Source organism: Erythranthe guttata, chromosome 6, assembly GCF_056151865.1.
Source record: "Erythranthe guttata isolate IM_541 chromosome 6, IM_541, whole genome shotgun sequence".
Lineage (NCBI taxonomy): Eukaryota > Viridiplantae > Streptophyta > Magnoliopsida > Lamiales > Phrymaceae > Erythranthe > Erythranthe guttata.
In genome coordinates this window covers 4,483,318-4,506,449 of record NC_142538.1, presented here as the reverse complement: position 1 = coordinate 4,506,449, position 23,132 = coordinate 4,483,318, and the positions used below count along the sequence as shown (strand labels likewise).

General features: G+C 33.2%; 8 protein-coding genes across 9 annotated transcripts; 2 read left to right on the top strand and 6 right to left on the bottom strand.

Annotated features, from left to right (window-relative positions):
* Positions 1–1,308: 1,308 nt before the first annotated feature.
* LOC105977798 (Peptidase C78, ubiquitin fold modifier-specific peptidase 1/ 2) lies at positions 1,309–3,923 on the top strand. Its single transcript, XM_013003180.2, has 6 exons — positions 1,309–1,524; positions 1,615–1,708; positions 2,270–3,042; positions 3,175–3,286; positions 3,436–3,531; positions 3,613–3,923. Exons 1-6 carry the CDS (start codon positions 1,466–1,468, stop codon positions 3,694–3,696), a joined length of 1,218 nt encoding a protein of 405 aa, XP_012858634.2. The 5' UTR covers positions 1,309–1,465; the 3' UTR covers positions 3,697–3,923.
* A 115-nt stretch (positions 3,924–4,038) lies between these two features.
* On the bottom strand, positions 4,039–7,316 carry LOC105977799 (uncharacterized). 2 transcript variants are annotated; one of them, XM_013003181.2, is made up of 11 exons: positions 6,924–7,065; positions 6,691–6,892; positions 6,525–6,603; positions 6,341–6,435; positions 6,060–6,164; positions 5,867–5,946; positions 5,255–5,345; positions 5,059–5,166; positions 4,753–4,839; positions 4,483–4,551; positions 4,039–4,395 (listed from the first exon to the last, which is right to left on the bottom strand). In XM_013003181.2, exons 2-11 carry the CDS (start codon positions 6,883–6,885, stop codon positions 4,237–4,239), a joined length of 1,068 nt encoding a protein of 355 aa, XP_012858635.2. In that variant the 5' UTR covers positions 6,886–6,892; positions 6,924–7,065; the 3' UTR covers positions 4,039–4,236. The 2 variants fall into 2 exon arrangements, with proteins under 2 accessions (XP_012858635.2, XP_088675689.1); XM_088819563.1 differs by having other exon boundaries at positions 6,691–7,316.
* A 905-nt stretch (positions 7,317–8,221) lies between these two features.
* LOC105977962 (replicase polyprotein 1ab protein) lies at positions 8,222–10,619 on the top strand. Its single transcript, XM_013003364.2, has 4 exons — positions 8,222–8,755; positions 8,902–8,955; positions 9,539–9,664; positions 10,220–10,619. The coding sequence occupies exons 1-4, from the start codon at positions 8,375–8,377 to the stop codon at positions 10,403–10,405; spliced, it is 747 nt and encodes a 248-aa protein (XP_012858818.1). The 5' UTR covers positions 8,222–8,374; the 3' UTR covers positions 10,406–10,619.
* Positions 10,620–11,906: 1,287 nt separating this feature from the next.
* Positions 11,907–12,332, bottom strand: LOC148769929 (S-protein homolog 5-like). The gene has a single exon (XM_088818852.1). It carries the CDS (start codon positions 12,330–12,332, stop codon positions 11,907–11,909), a length of 426 nt encoding a protein of 141 aa, XP_088674978.1.
* A 1,008-nt stretch (positions 12,333–13,340) lies between these two features.
* On the bottom strand, positions 13,341–13,769 carry LOC105977497 (S-protein homolog 5). Its single transcript, XM_013002799.2, has one exon. It carries the CDS (start codon positions 13,767–13,769, stop codon positions 13,341–13,343), a length of 429 nt encoding a protein of 142 aa, XP_012858253.2.
* Positions 13,770–14,920: 1,151 nt separating this feature from the next.
* On the bottom strand, positions 14,921–15,352 carry LOC105977496 (S-protein homolog 5). The gene has a single exon (XM_013002798.2). The coding sequence runs from the start codon at positions 15,350–15,352 to the stop codon at positions 14,921–14,923; it is 432 nt and encodes a 143-aa protein (XP_012858252.2).
* A 4,835-nt stretch (positions 15,353–20,187) lies between these two features.
* On the bottom strand, positions 20,188–20,634 carry LOC105977320 (S-protein homolog 19). The gene has a single exon (XM_013002622.2). The coding sequence runs from the start codon at positions 20,632–20,634 to the stop codon at positions 20,188–20,190; it is 447 nt and encodes a 148-aa protein (XP_012858076.2).
* A 1,938-nt stretch (positions 20,635–22,572) lies between these two features.
* Positions 22,573–23,016, bottom strand: LOC148769928 (S-protein homolog 24-like). Its single transcript, XM_088818851.1, has one exon. It carries the CDS (start codon positions 23,014–23,016, stop codon positions 22,573–22,575), a length of 444 nt encoding a protein of 147 aa, XP_088674977.1.
* Between the last annotated feature and the right edge of the window lie 116 nt (positions 23,017–23,132).

Sequence of the window (23,132 nt, the reverse complement as noted above, 5' to 3'; positions counted from 1 at the left end):
GTCATTCAACATGGTATCAGAGCCGGGCCAAATGAAAGGTCCTGAGTTCGAATCCCACCGCCACCCAATTCAAATATTTCAAGTGCAAGGCTTCAAATGTAATTCGCCTGCACTTGAGGGGGCGTGTTGGAGATATTAATACTAAATGATACATTTCACTAACAGCTTAAGCTTTTGGTTGAGATGGTCATTCAACATGGTATCAGAGCCGGGCCAAATGAAAGGTCCTGAGTTCGAATCCCACCGCCACCCAATTCAAATATTTCAAGTGCAAGGCTTCAAATGTAATTCGCCTGCACTTGAGGGGGCGTGTTGGAGATATTAATACTAAATGATACATTTCACTAACAGCTTAGGCTTTTGGTTGAGATGGTCATTCGAATCCCACCGCCACCCAATTCAAATAAATTCAAATATTTCAAGTGCAAGGCTTCAAATGTAATTCGCAAGGTCCTGAGTTCGAATCCCACCGCCACCCAATTCAAATATTTCAAGTGCAAGGCTTCAAATGTAATTCGCCTGCACTTGAGGGGGCGTGTTGGAGATATTAATACTAAATGATACATTTCACTAACAGCTTAAGCTTTTGGTTGAGATGGTCATTCAACATGATATGCATATAATAATTTTATACTCACATATATATGGAAAACCACTCAGTGTAGCATCTCATACACGTAAGATCCAATCCAACCCGAAAATTATTATTAAAATCCCTTCAAAAAGATTTATGGAACATGTCTAATGATACTAAACAAGAGAACTATTCTAAACATTACAACTATAAATATGTGAGTTCATTCATCCTTTCCATATAAATACTAATTTGACTATTTATAAGTTTTTTGTTTATTTTTACTTGGGATTTACGACTTGAGAGTCATAATTGCTCGGGCATCCCATTGCGGTTAAAGTAAGTAAAAGTTACAACAAAATCAAGATCTAAATCTGAAATGCTCAACTTTGTTTCAATTTTATCGATATTGTTCAAATTTTATATGTGGTTTTGAACTTTTTTTTCAGTTTGAATTTGGCAAAACTCAATACACAAAATTGGTAGTCATTTGAGTCGGTTTTCTAATGCAGTATAAATCAACTAGATTGGATGTCAGCAATATACTTAAGAATGAACAATTTACAATATGAGTATTTATTCATTCATGCACAATTCTCATCCCAACATCCAATCAAATTAATTCACGTTGAATTAGAAAACCAACTCGAATAACTACAAATTTAATGTTTTGAATTTTGACAAATCCGAGTCGAAAAAAGGATCAAAATGACATTTAAAATCGAACTCCAAACAAATAAAAGCACATCTTCAAGAAAAAACAACCATATAAATACTTAATACCCCATTACTCCGCGCTTAATCCTACCGCTTTCGTTCCTCTCCACTTTCAAAACTCTCGAAAGAAAAATAAAAAAAATCATTAAAAAATTTCAAATTCAAAGCTCAGCTATGGAGATTTCAACTTGCCCTATTTGTAATTTAAGCGTTCCATCCTTAGAACTCCAGAGGTATGCTCTTTTTAATTCTCCTCCTTTTTTTTTTCTGGCCTTTGATTTTGATTACTTTTTTTTTTTTTTTTTCAATTTTTAATTCCTCAGACACGCGAATGAGCATTTCGACGATGAAGATTACAGCAGAGATTTCGAATTCGCGCGGATAATCTCTATTGCTCCGCCTAGCCCACCTCGAATTGTACGTATTCATATATTCCTCTTCGCTTTTCGTTTGCGCCGCTGATTTTAATTTGGGGATTCCGATTTTCTCTACTTAGATTATTCCAGTGTTCTATTTTGGTAACGGCCTTTTATCAAATTTGCCCTAATATTTTGAAGTGAGAGATTCCCTGTTAGTGTTTGTCTACTGACATATATATATATATATATATATATATATATATATATATATATATATATATATATATATATATATATATATATATATATATATATATATATATATATATATATATATATATATATATATATATATATATATATATATATGTGTTTCTGTTTCGAATTTTCAAGTTTGAACTGCACACATGGAGGAAGGAATACATAGACTAGATTGTATGTATAAAGATGAACAGCATGATCACACAATTAATTCGAGCAAAGTATTTTGCAGTTTTGTATAAACTTGATGTCAATTTGTTGGGCACTTTTCGTAAATACTCCGATATTTTGCATGCTTCAGTTATTGGTGGTATCTCCGATATCGGTAATTTACGTACGAAACTATATTTATATGCAGGCTGAAAATTCATTGAAATGTTGGCCTAGTTCTTCTAGGTGTGATGCTAAGACAACCGATTGTGTGGGGAAAATTGATGCTGAAAAGTACGCGTCTTTGGTACTCTCACAGAATAAGGAGAAATTCTACAAAGTCGAAGGAAATTTAATGACAATGTTGGGAAAATGTTTGGAATTAGAATCGGGGAACTCGTCAAGTATATTGTGTGGGCATATCGATCATTTTCAGAGTACTGAATGGGATATTGGTTGGGGGTGTGGGTGGCGTAATATCCAAATGCTTAGCTCTCATTTGCTAAGCCAAAGGGAAGAAGCCAAGCAGGTTTTATACGGTGGTTCTGGTTTTGTACCTAATATTGGATGGCTTCAAAGATGGCTCGAGCTTGCTTGGGAAAAGGGTTTCGATACTCTTGGCTCGAATGAGTTTGATCAGAAAATTCACGGCAAGAGAAACTGGATTGGAACTGTTGAATGCGCTGCACTTTTACGTTCCTTTGGTCTGCGTGCATGTATAGTTGATTTTGTGGATAAAAGTTATGAGTTGGATTCTTCGGTTGCTTGTGTGGGCTTTGGCAAGAGGAAAATCTCGCAGATTTATGGACCAATGGACTCGTTTCTATCGAAGGGGAAAGTAGACTTGTCGCCGAGAGTTTCCTCTGGTAATGAAGGCTGCAAACAGGTTGACGGTCTCACAGAGTGGGTTTGGAATTACTTTCGTGGCAACAATGCTAGCATATCATCAGGCAATAGCTGTGTTGTTATTAGCGAGAAAACGTAAGTAAATCCTGGCAGTAGCACAAAAATTCTTATCGTACTTATTTTCTTTTAACGGAAAGTTGTTTATTTATTTTTTTCCTTCAAATTTGCACAACTCGATTTTAACTTACTACGCGGATTCCTGTGCAGGCCGTTGTACTTCCAACACGATGGCCATTCAAGAACCATAGTTGGCATTCAGGTTAAGCATCAGAAGAATGGGAAGAAGCTGTACAACTTATTAATTTTTGATCCTTCTGAAGTAAGAATATACCAACCATGTCAAAATTCGTTAAAGTTCAAATTGATATTCTAAAATTGGCTACCCGTTTTTTTTGTTTAGTTTCTCTAAACGAAGTAACCTCACTCTGGAACGGTAATTTTGACTTTTCAAATCGTTTCTCTCTCTAGAAAACAAGAAACCTGGAAGAATCTCTCAGAAAGAATGTCGGATGGCAAAGGTTAATAAAGCGAGGAGCTCACACACTGAGGAAGTCAATGTACCAGGTTCGAACATGTTCTGCTCAGTGTTGTTACCTGTCTCGTTGAAATGTGGTTAAGATGTTAATGTTTTGGTTTTTGTTTCAGTTGTGTTATGTCGATCCTGGAATTGCGCACGGACAAGAGTTGGAGAAGCTGAAGACCATACGCCGCACGCGTCACGAATTCTAGACTAATCTTGAATGCATATACCATTATTTGGAAATCAAAGCCTCGTTAAATTATTACAAATTAAGGGAGCGTTGTCTATATTGAATTTAATCGAGCTTATTTTTTAAAATATTTGGATGCATTTTGTAAGTATATACTTTACAGTAGGCGACAAATTGTAATCATCGTATCGTCTGATTTGAACTTCCCACCCTATTCTATACAACAGCAATCAATAGAATGAACCATTTTTGGAATCGAACTACCTAACCTAACTAATATTAACAGAGGTAGTTCAATTCCAGTCACTACATGAATGATGAATTAAATAAAAACATTAAATGCTGGGACAAGTACAGCATCTATAAAAAAAGGACCAAGCTTTATTTTCCATTAAAATCAAAACAATACACATAAATGATTAAAAAAAGAAAGAAAAAAAAACACCGATTAACAACACGTGCATAAAGGTCAAAATTCGGTTGCAAGAGAACAACTGGGACCAAAATAAGTTGTGTGTACCATTATTACAGCCTCTGTGAAATAAGAACCGTCTTCGTCCTAATCGTAAATCTTGTCACTAGAGACCTGACTCAAATCTTGTCTGCTTTTACCTCTCTTTATTTTTGCCTTAACCCTAGACTTTGTGACTAGGGTCTGCACCGTGTTGGCAAAATTTCCTACGGCCATAATTATGAGGAGTATTCCGCACGTAATTACCTGAAATAGGAAAATATTAGCATCTGAAATTGAATTTGATGTCACTGTAATCGGAAGTGCTTGCGAAAATTCAGATGATTATTCTACCTGCCAATCTGAACTGAATCCAGCAAGTGCAGTTTTAAGCAACAAAAACCCGATGTAGGCTTCGAAACCCTGAAAATAAGGAGCACAGTGCTAACTTAGAACAGCCTCTGCGGCAAACACTCTTTCCGAAAAACATAACAAGAGTAGCTACCACAAGATGAAACAAAATCAATAAAGCAAAATCTATGCTGCTAAAACAAACACGCGCGCACACACACACACACAAAAGAAAAAGAAATGTTAAAGAAGTAGTAAGCATTTCAGAAATACCTGCAAAACAAAAAGTACAGGGCACAGAAGCAGTAACTGACCCTCCACTCCAGCAGTTTCTCCCCAAACAACATCCATTCTCCTTGCCTACGATTAAAAAAAGAATGTCAATATAGAAATATTTTGCCTGTTCCACATTACGTGACAGAATTTGGAAACATTTTTAGAAAAAAATTGGAATACATTGACAAGAATAACCAGATGATTGACAAGAAGTCCGTATTAACCGATATCTACTCGTCTATATAGTCTTTCAAGAAAGGGGGCAAACCGATAATTGCACAAGAAGCGAAAGATTATTATTACCTTGCCAAGTGCAATTCGTGTATAAAGTCTCTGCCTTTGATATCTGTTCTGAAGCATCATTGCAACTCCTTGCATGATAGCCCATCTCAAGAACAGTTCTACTCCTCTCTACAATGACCGTTTCACTTTCAGTCATATTATAAATAAGATATGTTTTTTGTTCGTGCGAAGGAAAAGAAGCTAATGCATAAACTACCTGTTTCTGAGCACAATCGGTTCCCCTCTCTATGTCCCAAGTAAGACTAATGAGAGCCATGGCCATAGCACAGTAATGATGTTTAATCCACCTGCAGAAGTAAAATCACAATCAATATACTAATCTACTGCCTTTTACAAACTAACAATAAAAAGTAAGTTTTTCTCGTTACACCAAGTTGAGACAACTATACAGACAACCAAAATTAAGTCTTCCGTGCAAGATCTAGGATTAAGCAGGTAGCATAGAATACTATCAAGCAACACTCAATAGACTACTTGGTCGGAAAAGGGCCAGGGTGCCTAAAACTTGTTTACTACATTCCGACATTATAAATCGGGGAATTGTATGTCGCCTACTTATACAAGTACCTAATATAAGCATCTATTCATGTAGTAAAGTTACATCAGCAAAAGTAGGAAGTCTGAAACACACTTGTATAGGAAAAGCTGCCTAATTTGCCCATCTGTGCACAGTAAGACAACTGGAAATGCAAGTTTTATTGCAACTATTTTTTAAGATACAGAAATAAGCATAAAGAAAATGCGCTATCACTAGAATAAGATGCCACAGCTCTAATAAAAAGAAAGGGTTTGAACCGTATTCAATTACCATGGACGTATATCACTTCCATTAACTCTCAAGATATTCTCTCTTAAAGCCAGACCAGTGTAGAGATACAGCAACCATGCCTGGAAGAAGACATTAGGTTCACAGGTACAAATTTTAAACTTTTCTGACAATGGAAAATGCAAAAGAAACAAACGTGGAAAAAACTGAAGGAGAAAATCTCGCAAAAATATACCTGATAGAGTTGAACCGGCAATGCAGGCAGACATCCATCCCAAATCCATGACCTCAGAACAAGCAGCAGAGTCGGCAAACAGAGGAACAGAAATGCTGTTCTGTCCTGCCATGAGATACAAGAAGAGCTTAAGCAAATGCTTTTCATTAATTGAAGATTGAAGAAAACAATGTAATGCTCATTAAGTTGGTTGCATAAGCTCATACACAAAAATGATACAGAATGACCGGCATAAGCAAGAAAAATAAAGTGACATCACAAGGTTAGATATAAGGCCGTACTCTGAAACTATTATATTCCTCCTTCACTTTCAACTGCACATCCTTCCTGTTTGCCCGTACGTTAATTGGTCCCAAAAACATCCTCAAAAATCTTCCTGCATTAATAAGTCCATTTTCACTGTAGGGAAAAAAAAAAAAAAAGAAGAGAGCATAAATCTAATTAAAGATGGAGAAAACGACAAACCATGAGATTTGCTTGGAAGAAATGCCGCTGCGTCTCCTTCACTTAATACGTATCTAGCTCTCACCAACTCCTCTTCTAACTGGCAATTTTCAGAAGAAGAAAAAAATTAAATAAAATGAAAGACGCATAGTGTGTTATAACTATTATCTATATAAAACGAGCGTACTTTGTCGTCATGCTTGGAGATTCGGAGGGATTTGATGCGGGAATCGAGTGTGGCGACGCGCTGGCGGAGGGCGTCTTCTTCGCGAGAGGTGCGGGAGATCAGAGACGAAGCCGTATCCTGCAACTCCTTGGCCTGCTCAACAAGCCTGAAAACTTCGCCGGCGACGGGTGATGATTCCTCCGGCGGGTCTGCCATCGGATTTGTCGGCGCCGGATCAATCGGTAGGGGGATTACAGATTAAATCGGTGGACTGGAGAAGAAGATAATTGTAATTAGTGAAGAAATAAATTTGGGGGTTTTGTTTTGATTTGATTTGATTTGATTTGATTTATGGGGAAATGGGATTCAGATTTCGGAGGGGATATGGGGTCAGGTCTTCACCCTTCCTTCTGGTGGGTGGAGCTGGAGGAGCGTCGCTCACTTTTCCTTTTTTTTTTTTTTTTTTTTCATTTATTTATTTATTTATTAAAGTTATTAATTGAAAAACTAAATTTAAATAATTTTAAATGGATCTCATTATCAAATCAAAATCGAGTTGAAGACATGATTGTTCAAATTTATTTGGATTTTTATGAAATTCAGAAAAATATCTTTTTAATTTGGTTTGATAAATAATTGAATCGAGTAGGAGTCATGGTTTAGTTGAATTAAAGAGGGTTGTTTTCTTAACTACAACATTCTAAAGTTGGGAAAATATAATTAAGGTTTATTTGATCTAAAATTAAATATAAAGAACATAGGAGTAAAGCTATAATCTATAAGGACTTCTAGATTCCTATACTTGTAATTGTATTAAAGATTCACTCCATTTCTTTTGTAATATTTGTCATTTTTTTCAAGAAATTTTTTATTATTTCATATTATCCGGCACTAGTAAATAAATGTATTTTGGTCAACAAACAATTGATATCAAGGTTAATCGAATGGTGCCAACAAAAAAAAGGTTAATCGAATGGTGTAAATGATTAATGATGCATCATTCCACCATTTTAATTTAGGAAATAATAATCAATTTAATTTATAGTGCAAAACAATTATTGTAATCTTTTTTTTCCCCAATCAATGTCCGCGGTCGTAACAATAACTCGTAAATTGTACGAGATATGTAAACAACACTATGTCACTGGGTTTAATTCTATGAGTCGAAAAAGATGTTCGGACTTTTACCACATATTTCATGGGTCGGGTCGGGTCGGGTCGGGTCGGGTCAAGTAAGTTTTTTTGGTCTAGGCCATGGAACCATGGTCTAATATATATACTATAATTCACCTTATTGGGCTTGAGCTTAAATTGGACCTTGTTGATAAAGTTACTGGATTTTTTTCATTTACATCTCATTATTCTTGTGTATTATTAATATTTATTATTCATTTATTTTAATTAAAAATATGTTAAACATACTATAACGAAAATATTAAAATAAACTGAACCATTAATTAAAACTTAAAATCTTGTGATTAGCAGACTGTACACATCTCATTGATGGGGTTGTCTCTATATCCAGCACAAATTAAAATATCCTAAAAGTTGGGGGGCCAAATCACAATTTCTACATACTTCTGTGGACTCGTCCCTTCCAAACCTTCAATTCTACCCGAACCACGAGAAAGGGCAAAAAAGAAGAAAAAAAGCGAGAAGAAATCACTTCCTCTGTAAAAGCTTCGGCTCACCATTTTCGTTGTTCATGGCGTCGAGCCTGCCGTGGCACCCTGTACTCACCTCGAAACCTCAAAAACATAGTTTTTACCGGCCGAATATTGTTCCGGTTCGCCGCGCCGCTACTATACGCGCCTTCGGGCGCAGCGACATCGACGGATTCGCGCAGCGCGTGAGGTCGGGCGAACTGTGGCGAAGCGCGTGGCGGAGTGCCAACGACGGGTTCGAACTGTTCGTTTACGAGACGAGGAAGACGGCGGAGCGAATTGACCGGAGGTATGATGTCTCCGGACGGTTCTCAGTTGTGGCGCAGTCAGCTGCCGACCGAGCGCGTGAGCTTGACCGCGATTTCGAGATTACTCAGCGGTGGCGGACGTTTTCGCTAGATTTCACTAGAAATTTGCCCAGGGTATAATTATATTGATTACTGTTGATATGGCAGAATTTTTGGTGTTGATTTTGATTGGTGTAACATAGTATTGGAAATTGTAATGTTAATTGGGAACGAAAATAGCTGTTTAATAATACTGAATTTTCTATTTAATTTGTTTTCAGTACAGGAAGCAGCTCAATGATTTTCTGGATACTCCTTTGGGAAGGAGCTTTGCAGTAAGTATCACTCAACTTTTTTTTTTTGAAGTTGTATTTTGGGTGAAGTATGGTATTTGGATTTTTCACGATTCCGTTGTTAAAACGATACCGAGAAGTGTGGCACTTAGTTCCGCAGTCATTTGGTTGTTCTATGGTTTTGTGAACTTATTGATTGTAACACAAATTTGCAGATTCGTATGTGGACTGTAAATAGTTGTATATTTTGATCAAGAAAAAGAAAATTCTGTGGATGTATTGTTCTAACTTCCTCTATTGTGAATCTCATGCTTCTCATTCGGCATTTATAAATCGCTTTTGGTGCTTCCGGTATTATTATCTGTGTATGCACATACCAAATTATCAAATCACAGCTTAGTAGATGAAAAATTGCCAAATGAAACTGCATTATTAGGCATTCTGCATTTACAGAGCACTTCCTCTTTTGTGAATTGCCGAATCAGAGCTTTGTTCATGTGCTGATTAAGTGGATTCATTTGGTGTACCAGAGCCTTTTCTGTATGTCGATGAAACTAGATATGAAAATCTTGTAGTTTTTTGTATCTGCACTCTAACTTGTGACTGTGAATACATCTCTTGGCAGACGCTTTTCTTCCTATGGTTTGCTCTTTCTGGTTGGCTATTCCGGTTTTTAATTTTCGCCACGTGGGTACTGCCGTTTGCTGGTCCTCTCTTAATTGGGGCTATAGCAAATAACCTCGTCATTAAGGTAAAGTTTTTCTTTTTTGCATTTTCTTCGACAATTTTTTAGATAATTTTCCTACTGGATTGCCTTAAGTTCCTTCAATCACGATTTGCTTAAATAGGTTTTGGTTTTAGAATGATATATCATGTACGGCATAATCATTGTGAATATTCGAACTAGATAAATGTGTGAAACAAACCGAACACCTATCTAAAGACACTATAAGCTATGAACTATTGAATTGATTGCTAGCTGCCGAAGATATCATGGTGAATGCACTAAGGTTTGAAAATTCTATAAATTGTTCTGTAAGCCAATTCATTTTATATACCTTTTTTAAAGTGTTCAGGTAAATGATATACGTATGCTAAAGAGTTCGTCATTTCTTCCTCTTATGGGAAACTTTTGTGCACTCCCCTTGCTATGCTTTTCCATTTGAAGTTCAACTTATTGTCCCTTTTGTTTTGTTTGTTTTTTTGCATGCTTGCTTCTTTCTTGAGTTTTTTATTTACATTTCCACCTTTTTTCTACGTGGAGAATTTTACCATCCCCCTCACTCTATTAATTTTATCCGAGCAGGGAGAATGCCCAGCTTGTAGGAAGCCATTTGTTGGATATAAGAGCCAAACTGTAAGATGTGCAAGTTGTGGAAATACTGTTTGGCAACCAAAAAACGACTTTTTCTCGAGAGGCGACAGAGGTTCAAATACTTCCTCTTCAAAATCTCAACCAGATATCATCGATGTTGAATTTGAAGAAAAATGATCGACCATATGAGGGCTCGTCCAATTCCCCCCTCCATGTGGATATTCCTTTTCTTATGTCATAGTAGAACCCAACGTTTTTTTTTTTATTTTATTTAAATTTTTTTTTATTTTAGCAGCACGTCATGTCACTTATTTTATTACATCTTCATGTAATCCTTGTACAATATATAGACACAGTGAAAGGAGCATCGTTCTTACTATACGTTTGCAAATTTGGTTTTTCTTATTTTTTTTTATCTAATTTTATTGCATCGATCTCCATATATATACATTTGACTTTCTTGATCATTTAATAGAATAACTTGTTTAATCTTGCTTGATTTCTCTCCCAAGGATGAAAGAGTTGAGATGGAGATGGGGATGGAGGGGTTGACTTCCATTTTCGGCAGTCTGCTTCGGGCATTGGCAAGTTGACTTTATGTACCAGAGACAGTAGTCATCACATTGATCATCTAATCTCCTGGTAAATACTCTATACATCCCGGAACCATGGTTAGTTTCGTCTAGAATTACATTAGTCACCGTAACAACTGTCTCGTCCAATATTGCTTCTGATGCGACCAGCATCATAAGTAATATTGTTTGCGTAAATTTAAAGAGCCGTGATGTTTTTATAATAAACCAAGATAACTTTGCGCAATCTTATTACAAATTATGTGAATCTTGTTACGAAAAGTGTTGTGAAAAGTAACACCGTCTCGAGTAAGATTTCTGTTACTTCGTGTGGACCGTTACCGAAAAAGAACAAGCTTGGTGACTGAAGTCATCCTATGGATATATTATATAGATAAAGAGGGAAACTTGTAATTTTAGTCCTTTATGATTAGAAATTTAGTCCTATATCTGTCGTATTTCAATTTTACATGCAATAATTTTGCAAATCTAGCGCTATTGATCCTAAAACACTTGAATTTTTATTTTTATAACGCAGCAAATAATCTTAACAAAAATTGTGTATATAGGCACTTATATAAAAAATTATAAGTTCACGATCTAGTTTAGTTTTGATATAACTCTGATCATGTGAGAAGACGAGTTTAATTATAAACTAAGTTAGACGAACATTCATAAGAAAATAAAAATAGCCAATTTATTAATCAACGGGCCAAACTTCAAGAATTCAAGCAAAATAAGACAGAAAATGCTAAAATTGCAAAGTTATTACATGCAAAGTTGTAAAAGTATAATATCTTTGATTGAATTGCAAAAATACCCCTATATTTTTGTTAATTTACATATTGATGCATTCTATGAAACTATTAAATAAAATTTCTTCAAAATTAATATTGATGAAAAAAAGGTTAAGAGCGACTATGTAGCAAGAAACATTAATTAACAATATATATTAACAATCTCACAGTATGATTTATTTTATCAATATACTAGCTTAGATACATCTCTAAAAGCTTGACTTAATGAAGTTGTTTATATAAATATAATGTAAATCTATATCTGCATATCGTATATTATTACTCGGTTTAATTTACACCACGAAATACTTAGAGAAGACTCGGCTTCTTCCATTCTTGGCAATATAGACGATTCTCGAGCCGAGTCATTATTAGGCACGGTCCGGTTTCCTTCACTAACCATTGATACAAATCGTTGCAATAAACAGACAAACTCTTCGTGTAAACGCCGTAACTCCCGGATCCATGTTTTGTGGTAAAGTCGCACCAAAATTTCGTCGTACCCCAAACGTTGACGCGGAAGCTCCAAGAAAAATTTGTGCCGTAGATGAGGTCGTGCGATCCAAGATTGTCTTCCGTTGAATAGCAGTGGATGTTGACAGTTTCGCCTGGAATGTCGTTACTTATCGTGACGTTTATTTTTTCGAATATTGCTTCTGATGATGCAACGAGCATCATGAGAAGCAATAGTTGTGGTGTAGATATAACAAAGTTGTTTTGTTTCAGGGTTTTCATTGGCAATTATTAAGAAATGAATTGGGAATTATTTGATATATATATATATATCTATATATATATATATATATATATATATATATATATTATGATTATTTATATTGAACTGCAGATCAAGAAATTTGCTTGATCTTATTACAGATTTATTGAATCTTATTATGATTTCATATTTTCATGGGATTACATCAAATATTATTTTTATGAAATTTAATTACAGTTGACTTTTACAAATCCATAATATGTGCATGAAAAAACAACTTTAGATATTTAGGTAATTACAACCACCTATTAATTATGAGTCTTCTTACATGTTCATACTTATGATATGAAATTTAGTAATTTTTTTTAGATTTTATGGAATGATCTCTAATTTGTACTTGTTTTGTGCAAAATGCAGTTTTTGATGAACAATCTGATGTTTACAAAACGAGACACATCTTATGATTATCTTATTTCAAAATGTGGAGTTGGGATAGGGTAAAAAACGGGTAGTAACTGGAGAATATTGCACATAATTTAGATGATTCCACTAAATTTAACACCACAAGGGTGGACGTGTAAGAGGATTCAAATATGAAGAGTTTTTTTCGTAATTTAACATTAGCTTAGGGGATGGCTGTAATAAAAACATAATGGATAATTTAAAGAAAATAATATAAAGTTAAAAAACGAATGTAAAAGTATAATTTCTTTGATTGAATTGCAAAAATACCCCTTATACTTTTGTTAATTTATGTATTAATATTATCTATGAAACTATTAAATAAAATTTCTTCAAAACTAATATTGATGGAAAAAAAAGGTAAGAGCGACTATGTAGCAAGAAACATTAATTAATAATATTAACCATCTTACAATATGATTTAATTAATCAATACACTTACTACATCTCTCAAAGCTTGAATTGAATTGATAAATTTGTTTATATAAATATAAATTATATAATGTAAATACATATCTCTTCATATCATATCATTATTACTCGGTTTAATTTACGGCACGAAATGATTAGAGAAGACTCGGCGGGTTCTTCCAGTCTTGGCAATATAGATTATTACCGAGTTCGGTCATAATTAGGCACGGTCCCTTTTCCTTCACTAACCATTGAAACACCCCGTTGCAATAAACCGCCACATGCTTAGTGTAGACGCCGTAATTCCCGGACCCATGTTTTGTAGTAATGTCGCACCAAAACTTGGTAGTACCCCAAACGTTGACGCGGAAGTCCCAAGAGAAATTTGCGCCGTAGGCGAGGTCGTGCGATCCGAGATTGTCTTCCGTCGAATAGCAGTGGATGTTGATAGTTTCGCCTGGAATGTCGTTACCTACCGTGACGTGTATTTTCTCGAATACTGCTTCTGATGATGCGACGAGCATCATGAGAAGCAATATTTGTGGTGCAGATATAACAAACATGTTTTGTTTGAGGGCTTTCATTGGCAATTATTTGATATATGTGTATATATTATGATTGTGAAGCAGTGGTGCTCTGTTTATTTATATTGAACTGCAGTCAAGAATTTTCCTATTATCTTATTACAGATTTATGAAATTATTACCTTTGACTTTTAAAAGTTCATAATATGTGCATGAAAAAGCAGATTTATATATTTAGATAATTACAACCATCCATTGATTATAAATCTTCTTACGTGCCCATCTTTATAGTAACAAATTTAATAGATTTTTTTAATTAGATTTTGTGGAATATTCTTTAATTTGTACTCGTTTTGTGCAAACATGCACTTTCTGATGCACAACAATCTGATACTTACATATTTACAAAATAAGAGACACATCTTATGATCATCTTGTTTCAAAATGTGGAGCTCGAATAAGGTAAAATGTGTACAAATTGAAGAATATTTCATATAATTTATAAGAGTCATAATTTAGGAGTAATTGTAATTATTCAAACTTGAGGAATTTTTTCGTAGTTTAACCTACCTCAGGGGTTGGCCGTAATTTATGCTTTTTTTAATAATATATATAAAATAAATTATGGCGAATTTGTTTTGTCACACCATTAACCAACGACTAAAATGAAAGAAAATCAAGCCAAATAAGACAAAAAAATGCTAAATTTGCAATGCATGTCAACTTAGAAAACTAAATCATTAAGGTGACCAACAGAGATGATCATAAAATAATTACCATTTCCTTGATATAAGAACATAATTTATTTTGTTCTTGCTCTATTAAAAAACATCATGATAATTTAAAGAAAAAATTAGAAACTTACAAAAAAAAAAAAAAAAAAAGTAAAAGTAAAAGTATATTTTCTCTGATTGAAATGCGAAAATACCCCCATATTTTTGTTAATTTACATATTATTAATATATTCTATGAAACTATTAATAAACGTTCTTCAAAATTATTATTGATGAAAAAAAAAGGTAGGAGCGACTATGTTAGCAAGAAACATTAATTAACAATATTAACCATCTTGCAATATGATTTATTTGATCAATACACTAGCCAGATAATACATCTCTCAAAGCTTGAATTAATAAAGTTGTTTATATAAATATATATCTGCATATCGATCATATATATTATTACTCGATTTAATTTACGGCACGAAGTAGTTAGAGAAGACTCGGCGGCTTCTTCCAGCGTTGGCAATATAATTTATCATCGAGTGCATTCATTATTAGGCACAGTCCATTTTCCTTCACTAACCATTGAAACAACCCGTTGCATGATTCATCCAAATTCCTAGTGTAGACGCCGTAATTCCCGGACCCATGTTTTGTAGTAAAGTCGCACCAAAACTTGGTAGTACCCCAAAGGTTGACGCGGAAGTGCCAAGAGTAACTTGCGCCGTAGGCGAGGTCGTGTGATCCAAGATTGTCTTCCGACGAATAGCACTGGATGTTGATAGTTTCGCCTGGAATTTCGTTACGTATCGTGACGTTCTTTTTATCGAAGAATATTGCTTTTGATGATGCGACGAGCATCATGAGAAGCAATATTGGTAGTGCAGATGTAACAAACATGTCTTGTTTCAAGGCTTTCATTGACAAGAAATTAATGTTTTTGTATTATATTGTGAAGCAATGTGTGAGGGCTAAGTTACATTGTTGTTCTCTTTATTTATAATGAACTGCAGATTTATTGAATCTTTATTATGATTTCATATTTTAATGGGATTACAATTTAAAATAATATTTTTATGAAATTATATGTGGACCGTTGACTTTTGAATATAATATCCATAATATGTGCATGAAAAAGCAGCTTTACATATTACGTATACCAATTTTTTTGCCATCCCTTCTTTTGTAATTAACGCTACGTGTAATGTACCGGGAGAATTATAATATATAGGGTAAATTACAACCACTCGTGATGTATGGTTAAATTACGAAAAAAAATATTTTTATATTTAAATAATTATATATAACCTGTTCAACTATGAATCTTCTTACATCTCCACTTTTATGGTGTCAAATTTAACATAATCATATAGATTCCGTGGAATGTTCTCTAGTTTCTACTCGTTTTGTGCAAAAATATAGTTTCTGATGCACACAATTTGATATATACAAGCCAATAAACATATGTTTAATATCTTATGATCATGATCTAACATCAAAATGTGGAGCTCGAATGGAATAAAACGTGTCCAAAATTGAAAATATTCCACATAATCTAAAAGATTCAACTAGATTTCAAACCGCAAGGGTGGACTCAAGCGCACTCTTAATCTATATAATATATAAAAGTTGAATTCCACACCTAATTGATTGACATTTGTCAATTTCAATTGGTGACATGTATTCAATTTCATCCCACGTGGCAAATTGATTGGTGAAAATAAATCATCAAAAAACATGTCACCATTTTCCAAATTAAAAAGATATTTAATTATTTTATTATATATTTATATCATACCATTTATAAAATGCACTGAATATATCAACTTTCTTGGAAACTCTAAATAGTTTCTATTTTTTAATTTAATTTTAATAGTAATTAATTTAATTTAAATTTATTTAAATTCTATTTAAAATCTTCACTTATTATAATTGTATGATTGACGGTGTTACGAAAATTTTGTATTTTAATTCATAAACTTGGATTTATATAAAAAAAATGTTGCAGAATAAATCATTTGATATTATACATTTTACATGAACATGACCAGAGAATATGTTTATCATTTTTACTAATTTAATATTATATTCGTAATTACCAAAATCTCTCTGATGTTTGTTTTCGTCTTACATCGACCCCCTTACGGTATGATTTTTCACGGATTTTTTTTTATTACGTGGAATATTCCCCGAAAAATGCAGATTCTATCATGCACACGAAATTTGTTTATGGTACTTTTTAAAGACAAAAATTACCCTAAGGGGGATTTTACACGAAATATTTATTCTTCTTAAATAACATTTTCACGACTTTTTAGTATTACTATTACCTCCCCTAAGGGTAATTTTTGCATTTAAAAACTAAGATAAAAGAAATGTCATGTTTGCAAGGGTAGAATCCACAATTTTTGGGATATTACGTGGAATAAAAAAGATTCCGTAAAAAATCACACCATAAGGGGGTCGTGTAAGACATAAACAAGCATCTGGGGGATTATGGTAATTACCGATAAGTGGGGGTGATTTTCGTAATTTAACCTAAGTTCATGAGGATTTTCGTAATTTATCCTATTAACAACGATTATCGTTATTTTCACGTCTTAACGTTTGCTTATACCCTTATATTATTTTAAATAATTTTAATGTCAGTTTGATAATATAATCTATATAATATATAAAAGTTGAAGTCCACACCTAATTGATTGACATTTATCAATTTCAATTAGTGACATGTATTTAATTTCATCCCATGTGGCAAATTGATTGGTGAAAATAAATCATCAAAAAACATGTCATCGTTTCCAAAATTAAAGGTAATTAAATATATTTTATTATTTTATTAATATATTTATATCCTACCATTTATAAAATCTCTAAATATATCAACTTTCTTGAAAACTAAAAATAAATTTAATTTTAATAGTAATTAATTTAATTTAAATTTAGTTAAATTCAATTTAAAGTCTCCCCTTATTATAATTGCATGATTGGTGATGTTACGAAAATTTTGTATTTTAATTAATAAATTTGGATTTATATTAAACAATATGTATAATAAATTATTTGATATTAATATATTATACATTTTACATGTACATAACAAAATATGTTTTTTTTTTGTACTAATTTAATATTGTATATTAACATTATCTGTATAAAAGAAAGATATATGTTCGAATTTACTATTGTATATTATCATTATCAGTATCAGAGTCACTATTAGTATCAGTATCAATATCAGTATAAGTATCAGTATCAATATTAGTATGAGTATCACTGTCAGTATCAGTATCAGTATCAATATCAGTATCAATATTAGTATCAGTATTAGTATTTTTATTAATATTAGTATTAGTATCAGTATCAATATTAGTATTAGTATTAGTATTAGCACTATCAGTATTATTATTAGTATTAGTATTCGTATTAGTATTAGTATTTGTATTAATATTAGTATTAGTATTAGTATTAGTATTAGTATTAGTATTAGTATTAGTATTAGTATTAGTATTAGTATTAGTATTAGTATTAGTATTAGTATTAGTATTAGTATTAGTATTAGTATTAGTATTAGTATTAGTATTAGTATTAGTATTAGTATTAGTATTATTATTAGTATTAGTATTAGTATTAGTGTTAGTATTAGTATTAGTTTTAGTATTAGTATGAGTATGAGTATCAGTATTGGTATTAGTATAAGTATCGATATTAGTATCAATATTATTATTGATATTAATATCAAGATTGATATCAGTATTGGTAACCATATTCTTATCAGTATTGATATTAGCATTGGTATCAATAATGGCATATACATCTTATCTCTGTCGCAATATTTATAAGTTGTATTGTTGTTTGAGTAATGTGCATCACTAATTGAACGCCGTTAGTGATAAACTTGCATGTTATTTGAATATCTATTGTGTTACTTCTCTACTACGTGTTTGTTGTTAAGTTAGTGATTTTACAGAAGATTGACATGTTGTAGTAAATTGCATTCCACGAAATAGAGTTATACCATATGTTTCAAAATTATTTCACTTAATTTGCATATCATGTTTTGCGCGTTTCGCATTTTCTTCTTTGTAATATTTAATTGAATATTATATGTTACAACTCTGAATTAAGAGATAAAGTTTATGTTTTTTTATTTCCTTTCGTTTTGTTTTACTTAAATTTGTGTTGTTATAAAGAGATAGCCGTTTCCATATTATTATTATTTCTCATTTCGAAACTGACCTCCGTGCAACGCACGGATGAAGTACTAGTTTATAAATATTTTTCTATATTATACAAATATATCTATTAAGATCATTCAATTTTTATTAATTAGTCCACTCAAAATTTAAATTAATGCATAAAAGCTCAAAAAAAAACTCTTCATTTTCTTTTCCTATTTTTTGATTTTGTCACAAAAAAAATCATAATTTTTTTTCAAGAGTTGCCCCGACACCTCCAAAAATTTAAACCCGCCCTGTACTTATAAATTCCTGGACTCGCCTCTAAAGTCAACGGAACCCCTTCACCGCACTTTCAACTTCCTCGTATAAACACCGTAATTCCCAAAACCATGTTTCGTCTAAAATCGCAGTAGAACTTGGTGCTCGCCAAAAATTCACGTCGAAATGCCAGCTGTAGTTCGTGCCGTAAGAGAGCACGTGGTAATTACCGAGATTCGTTTTCCGAGGAGTAACAGTGGATACCGATGCTCTTGTTTTGAATATCGTTCACCACCGTGGCTCTCGTGTCATCGAAGATTAGACCGTGGTCAATTGGTTCGGATATTATTATAAGGATGTTGTTTGCAAGTATCGTGATAAGAAGAAATACTGTGATAAGCGGAATTTGAGTTGAATAAGTTTTCATTTTGGAAATAGCTTTTGTGATTAATTGCAAAGGACCATAAGCTTTGTGACAGTTTATAGTGAAAGAAAGTAGTTAAGGTGTATTTATTGGTCAACGAGTCAACGTAAGCTTATTATGGATTATTAAAATTTTGTAATAAATTTAAATAAATCCGCACTAATTTCAATTGGAATAAAACTTTGATTATGTTGAATTTATTGACATATTAATTTATTAAGGTTCCAATATTGTAAATTCAAACAAGGAAGTGCATCCAATACGAAGTAGCGTTTCCTTAACTAGTCAATATCTAAGAAAAATATTTTAAAATCTATAATCAGTTGTCTTAAATCCTTAATTATTTTGGAAAAAAAAAATTCAATTTAAAGAATTCCAAAACACTGGATTTCTGATTTTCATTTAACAATTATATAGCTCTTGTTTGTAAAAGTTTATTTAAAAGCAGAAGTTAGTGGCCGTGAGTTAAGTTGGGGAGTATTGTAGTGCATGCAAAAACTTATTTAAAAGTAAAAGTTATGCATTATGATTTAAGTGCTTATTTCTAAAAGTTGTAGGTGTTTGCAAATTTGCTGGAAAATGAACTTAAATAGAAACGGAGTACTATACGAATTATGGCTTAAACTGCTTATTTTAAGAGAAGTAAAAGCAAAAGTTCATTTTGCAAATGCCTAAAAAATAGATTATGAACAAAAAAAAAAAGCTCATAATTTGTTTGTAAAAAGCTTTTGCATACACAACCTAAGTGGCAAGTGCTTGTTTTTAAAAGTTGGGATGTTTGGAATTAGATGGAAAATCAAAAAAAAAAAAAAAAAATAGGTACTTAATTCAATTATTATATTTTATGAGCAATATTTATTTATAAATAATCAAGGTCAAAAGGCGTTGACTATCTAAGTGAGAGCAGGGGGCGGGGGGTGGGGAATCTTCCAACCCTGGCACCACAATTCATGGCCATAAGCAGTTTGCTCAAGGCAAGGTCCAGTGTCCGTAATCGACCACGGGCAAAAAGTATCGCACCTAATTCGCAGCTTAGGTGTGAAAACGCCGTAATTACCAGATCCGTACTCCGTTACAAAATCGCAGTAGTATTTGGTCATCCCCCAAAAATCCTCACGGAAAGTCCACGTGAAGTTCGTGCCGTAGGTGAGCTGGTGCGTGCCGAGATCGCCGTTGACGGAGTAGCAGTGGACGGTTATGCTGCTGTCGTCCTCGTTTATGTCGTTGTATATTGCCACTGTTGTTTTGTCCATGAATTTTGTGCCCTGCTTTTTGGATTCTGTGTGTGGCGGGATTGTTGTTAGCAGGATTAGGATTAGGATTAGTGCTGCGGTTTTCATTATTTTGGGTGGTGTGTTTGGATTGTTTGGATTGATTGATGAAGGAATTAGGGTTGATTAGGTTGGGGTTTATAGAAGTGGGAATGGTAGAGATTTTTGTGATTTTGTTACAGATTTTGTTAATTTTGTCAGATTACTGGTATTTTATTTTCGATTGTTTTAATCTCTCTCTCTCTCTCTCTCTCTCTCTCTCTCTCTCTCTCTCTCTCTCTCTCTCTCTCAGACACACACACACATGTGTGTGTGTGTGTGTGCATTTTCTTTAAGGATGTGTAATTTATTATTTCAAACCAAAATCAAATCTTCAATCCTCACCAATCTTGAATATATATTACTACCTAGCTCTGTTTCTTTCATTCGTTTTAAACTAAGTGTCGTTTAAGGTTTCAGCATACGAGTAGCATACGAGTAACAGAGGTATAGTTAAAAAATAAAAATTAATTTATCATTCCGAAACGACCGGTTATCGGAAAACAAAAGTAATATTATTTACAAGTATGACAATTTATCGATCAATTTACTTTAAAATCGGATGATTCTTCCATTTTTGGCACCATATAGTATGTTAAAACACCGGCTCTGTTTCACGCACGGGCCGTTTTCCCTTACCAACCACACACATTGAGGAGTGCACCTGTGCCGCCTCGAATTCGGTGCGTGAACACCGTAATTCCCGGAACCATATTTTTGTCGTAAAATCACAGTTAAATATCGTGGTGCCCCAAAAATTCACATGGAAATGCCAGCTGTACTTTGCGCCGTACGAAAGTGCATGAACTCCAAGATCGTCTTCTGAGGAATAACAGTGGATTGTAATATCGTTTATTACCGTAACTCTTGATGCTTCCGATAACGTGAGTATTTGTAAAATAAAAATTGCGATGAACGCAATTTGAGGCGAAATATTCTTCATTGGAATTGAAATTACTTTGTTGAAATGTGGGATCAATATATATAGGGAGTGCAATATTGCTAACTTGATTTTTTGTTGTTCTTTTGCTGTTTATGTTTTTCATGTTCTTGATAAAGATTTGCCATTTACAGAAGATTTAATTTAATCTCTTAATTTAATTAAGAAAGGCATATTCTTTTTTTCACCTATAAGACATTTCTGATTATTATTTACTTAATTTTGGTTAGAAAATATAAGTTTATACTAAACACATTGGTTCATCTTTTTGTAATATTTGGTATTTTATTCTGTCTAGCACTATCGAGAATATCGGAAACCAGAATGAAAAAAATTGTTCCAAAATCGGAACCTTAATTTCAGATCGGAATCGGCGAAAATTAAAAAAAAAATTCCAACTTTCACCCCTAATTAGTAAAGAAGCGGCTAAAACAAATACCGTTTTTTTCTCACTTCAATACCACCAACATAAAAAATAAAAAATAAATAGATAATAAATAGCTAATGATATTATTAACATTAATGAAAATCAATTATCACACAAAATTTGTGTGGTATTGATTTTATTAAGGGTATTAAAACGTCATTACCTATTTATTTTCTATTTTTTCATGTTGATGGTATTGAAGTGAGAAAGAAACGGTATTTGTTTTAGCAGTCTCAAATTAGTAATTACATCCCACATAAATTAAAACAAATAATTCATCATATCACTATTTTATTATATATTGCAGAAACTAATTATATACTTCCTCCATCATCTAAAAATGGCAGCACTACAATAATATATGAGTAGTAAGGGTAAAGTTGGAAAAATGAGAAATTTATATGTAACATTGGCATTCTAAAGTTATAGATAATATCCAAATTTTTTTTTGTCCGAAACGATAGATATTTGAAAACGAAAGGAGTCGTGATATTTATTAGTAAATATTAGTACGAGTATTAATAATGATCATTCATTATATGGTACACGCCATAACGAAAAATCGACAACGTACAAAATTTATCATATAATAATCGCAGTATCAGTCATCCGCTTCCTCTTCGTCATCGAACGATGGCAGCAGATTTGGGCTCGGCGAAAACCCTAGCAATAAACTACGACGCGTAATATTTTTCCAATTTTGGCACCACGGCGTTCTTTTAGAATTGTTCTCTTTGACGCATGGCCCGTTTTCCTCTACCGACCACAAACAATGTATACGGCACTGGTCCCTACTCAAAGTCGGCGTGTAAACGCCGTAGTTCCCAGAACCGTGTTTCGTCGTATTAAAGTCGCAGTAAAACTTGGTTGTACCCCAAAAATTGACATGGAAATGCCAAGTGAAATTCGTGCCGTAGGAAAGTGAATGAACACCGAGATCGTCCTCCGAGGAGTAGCAGTGAATGCTGATGCTCTCGTCTCGAATGTCGTTCTTTACGGTAACTCTTATTAGTTGTGATGATGCCATTAAGATGTTGTTGGCCATGAGTAAGAACATAAATGAAATTAAGGGAAGAATTTGAGTGATCTTCATTGCAGAAATTTTGGCTTTCTTGAATCATAAAAAACTATACCCCTTTGTGGGAATATTTATAGTGAGTC

Excerpts from the sequence above, each read along its gene's own strand:
- LOC105977798 (XM_013003180.2), top strand. The coding sequence starts at position 1,466 with ATGGAGATTTCAACTTGCCCTATTTGTAATTTAAGCGTTCCATCCTTA. Across the intron at positions 3,287-3,435 it reads TAATTTTTGATCCTTCTGAA|AAAACAAGAAACCTGGAAGA; the intron begins GTAAGAATATAC and ends TTCTCTCTCTAG. Across the intron at positions 3,532-3,612 it reads TGAGGAAGTCAATGTACCAG|TTGTGTTATGTCGATCCTGG; the intron begins GTTCGAACATGT and ends TTTTTGTTTCAG.
- LOC105977799 (XM_088819563.1), bottom strand. The coding sequence starts at position 6,885 with ATGGCAGACCCGCCGGAGGAATCATCACCCGTCGCCGGCGAAGTTTTC. Across the intron at positions 4,840-5,058 it reads CACGAATTGCACTTGGCAAG|GCAAGGAGAATGGATGTTGT; the intron begins GTAATAATAATC and ends TTTTAATCGTAG. Across the intron at positions 4,552-4,752 it reads CTGTACTTTTTGTTTTGCAG|GGTTTCGAAGCCTACATCGG; the intron begins GTATTTCTGAAA and ends CCTTATTTTCAG.
- LOC105977962 (XM_013003364.2), top strand. The coding sequence starts at position 8,375 with ATGGCGTCGAGCCTGCCGTGGCACCCTGTACTCACCTCGAAACCTCAA. Across the intron at positions 8,956-9,538 it reads CTTTGGGAAGGAGCTTTGCA|ACGCTTTTCTTCCTATGGTT; the intron begins GTAAGTATCACT and ends ATCTCTTGGCAG. Across the intron at positions 9,665-10,219 it reads CAAATAACCTCGTCATTAAG|GGAGAATGCCCAGCTTGTAG; the intron begins GTAAAGTTTTTC and ends TTATCCGAGCAG.
- LOC148769929 (XM_088818852.1), bottom strand. The coding sequence starts at position 12,332 with ATGAAAACCCTGAAACAAAACAACTTTGTTATATCTACACCACAACTA.
- LOC105977497 (XM_013002799.2), bottom strand. The coding sequence starts at position 13,769 with ATGAAAGCCCTCAAACAAAACATGTTTGTTATATCTGCACCACAAATA.
- LOC105977496 (XM_013002798.2), bottom strand. The coding sequence starts at position 15,352 with ATGAAAGCCTTGAAACAAGACATGTTTGTTACATCTGCACTACCAATA.
- LOC105977320 (XM_013002622.2), bottom strand. The coding sequence starts at position 20,634 with ATGAAAACCGCAGCACTAATCCTAATCCTAATCCTGCTAACAACAATC.
- LOC148769928 (XM_088818851.1), bottom strand. The coding sequence starts at position 23,016 with ATGGCCAACAACATCTTAATGGCATCATCACAACTAATAAGAGTTACC.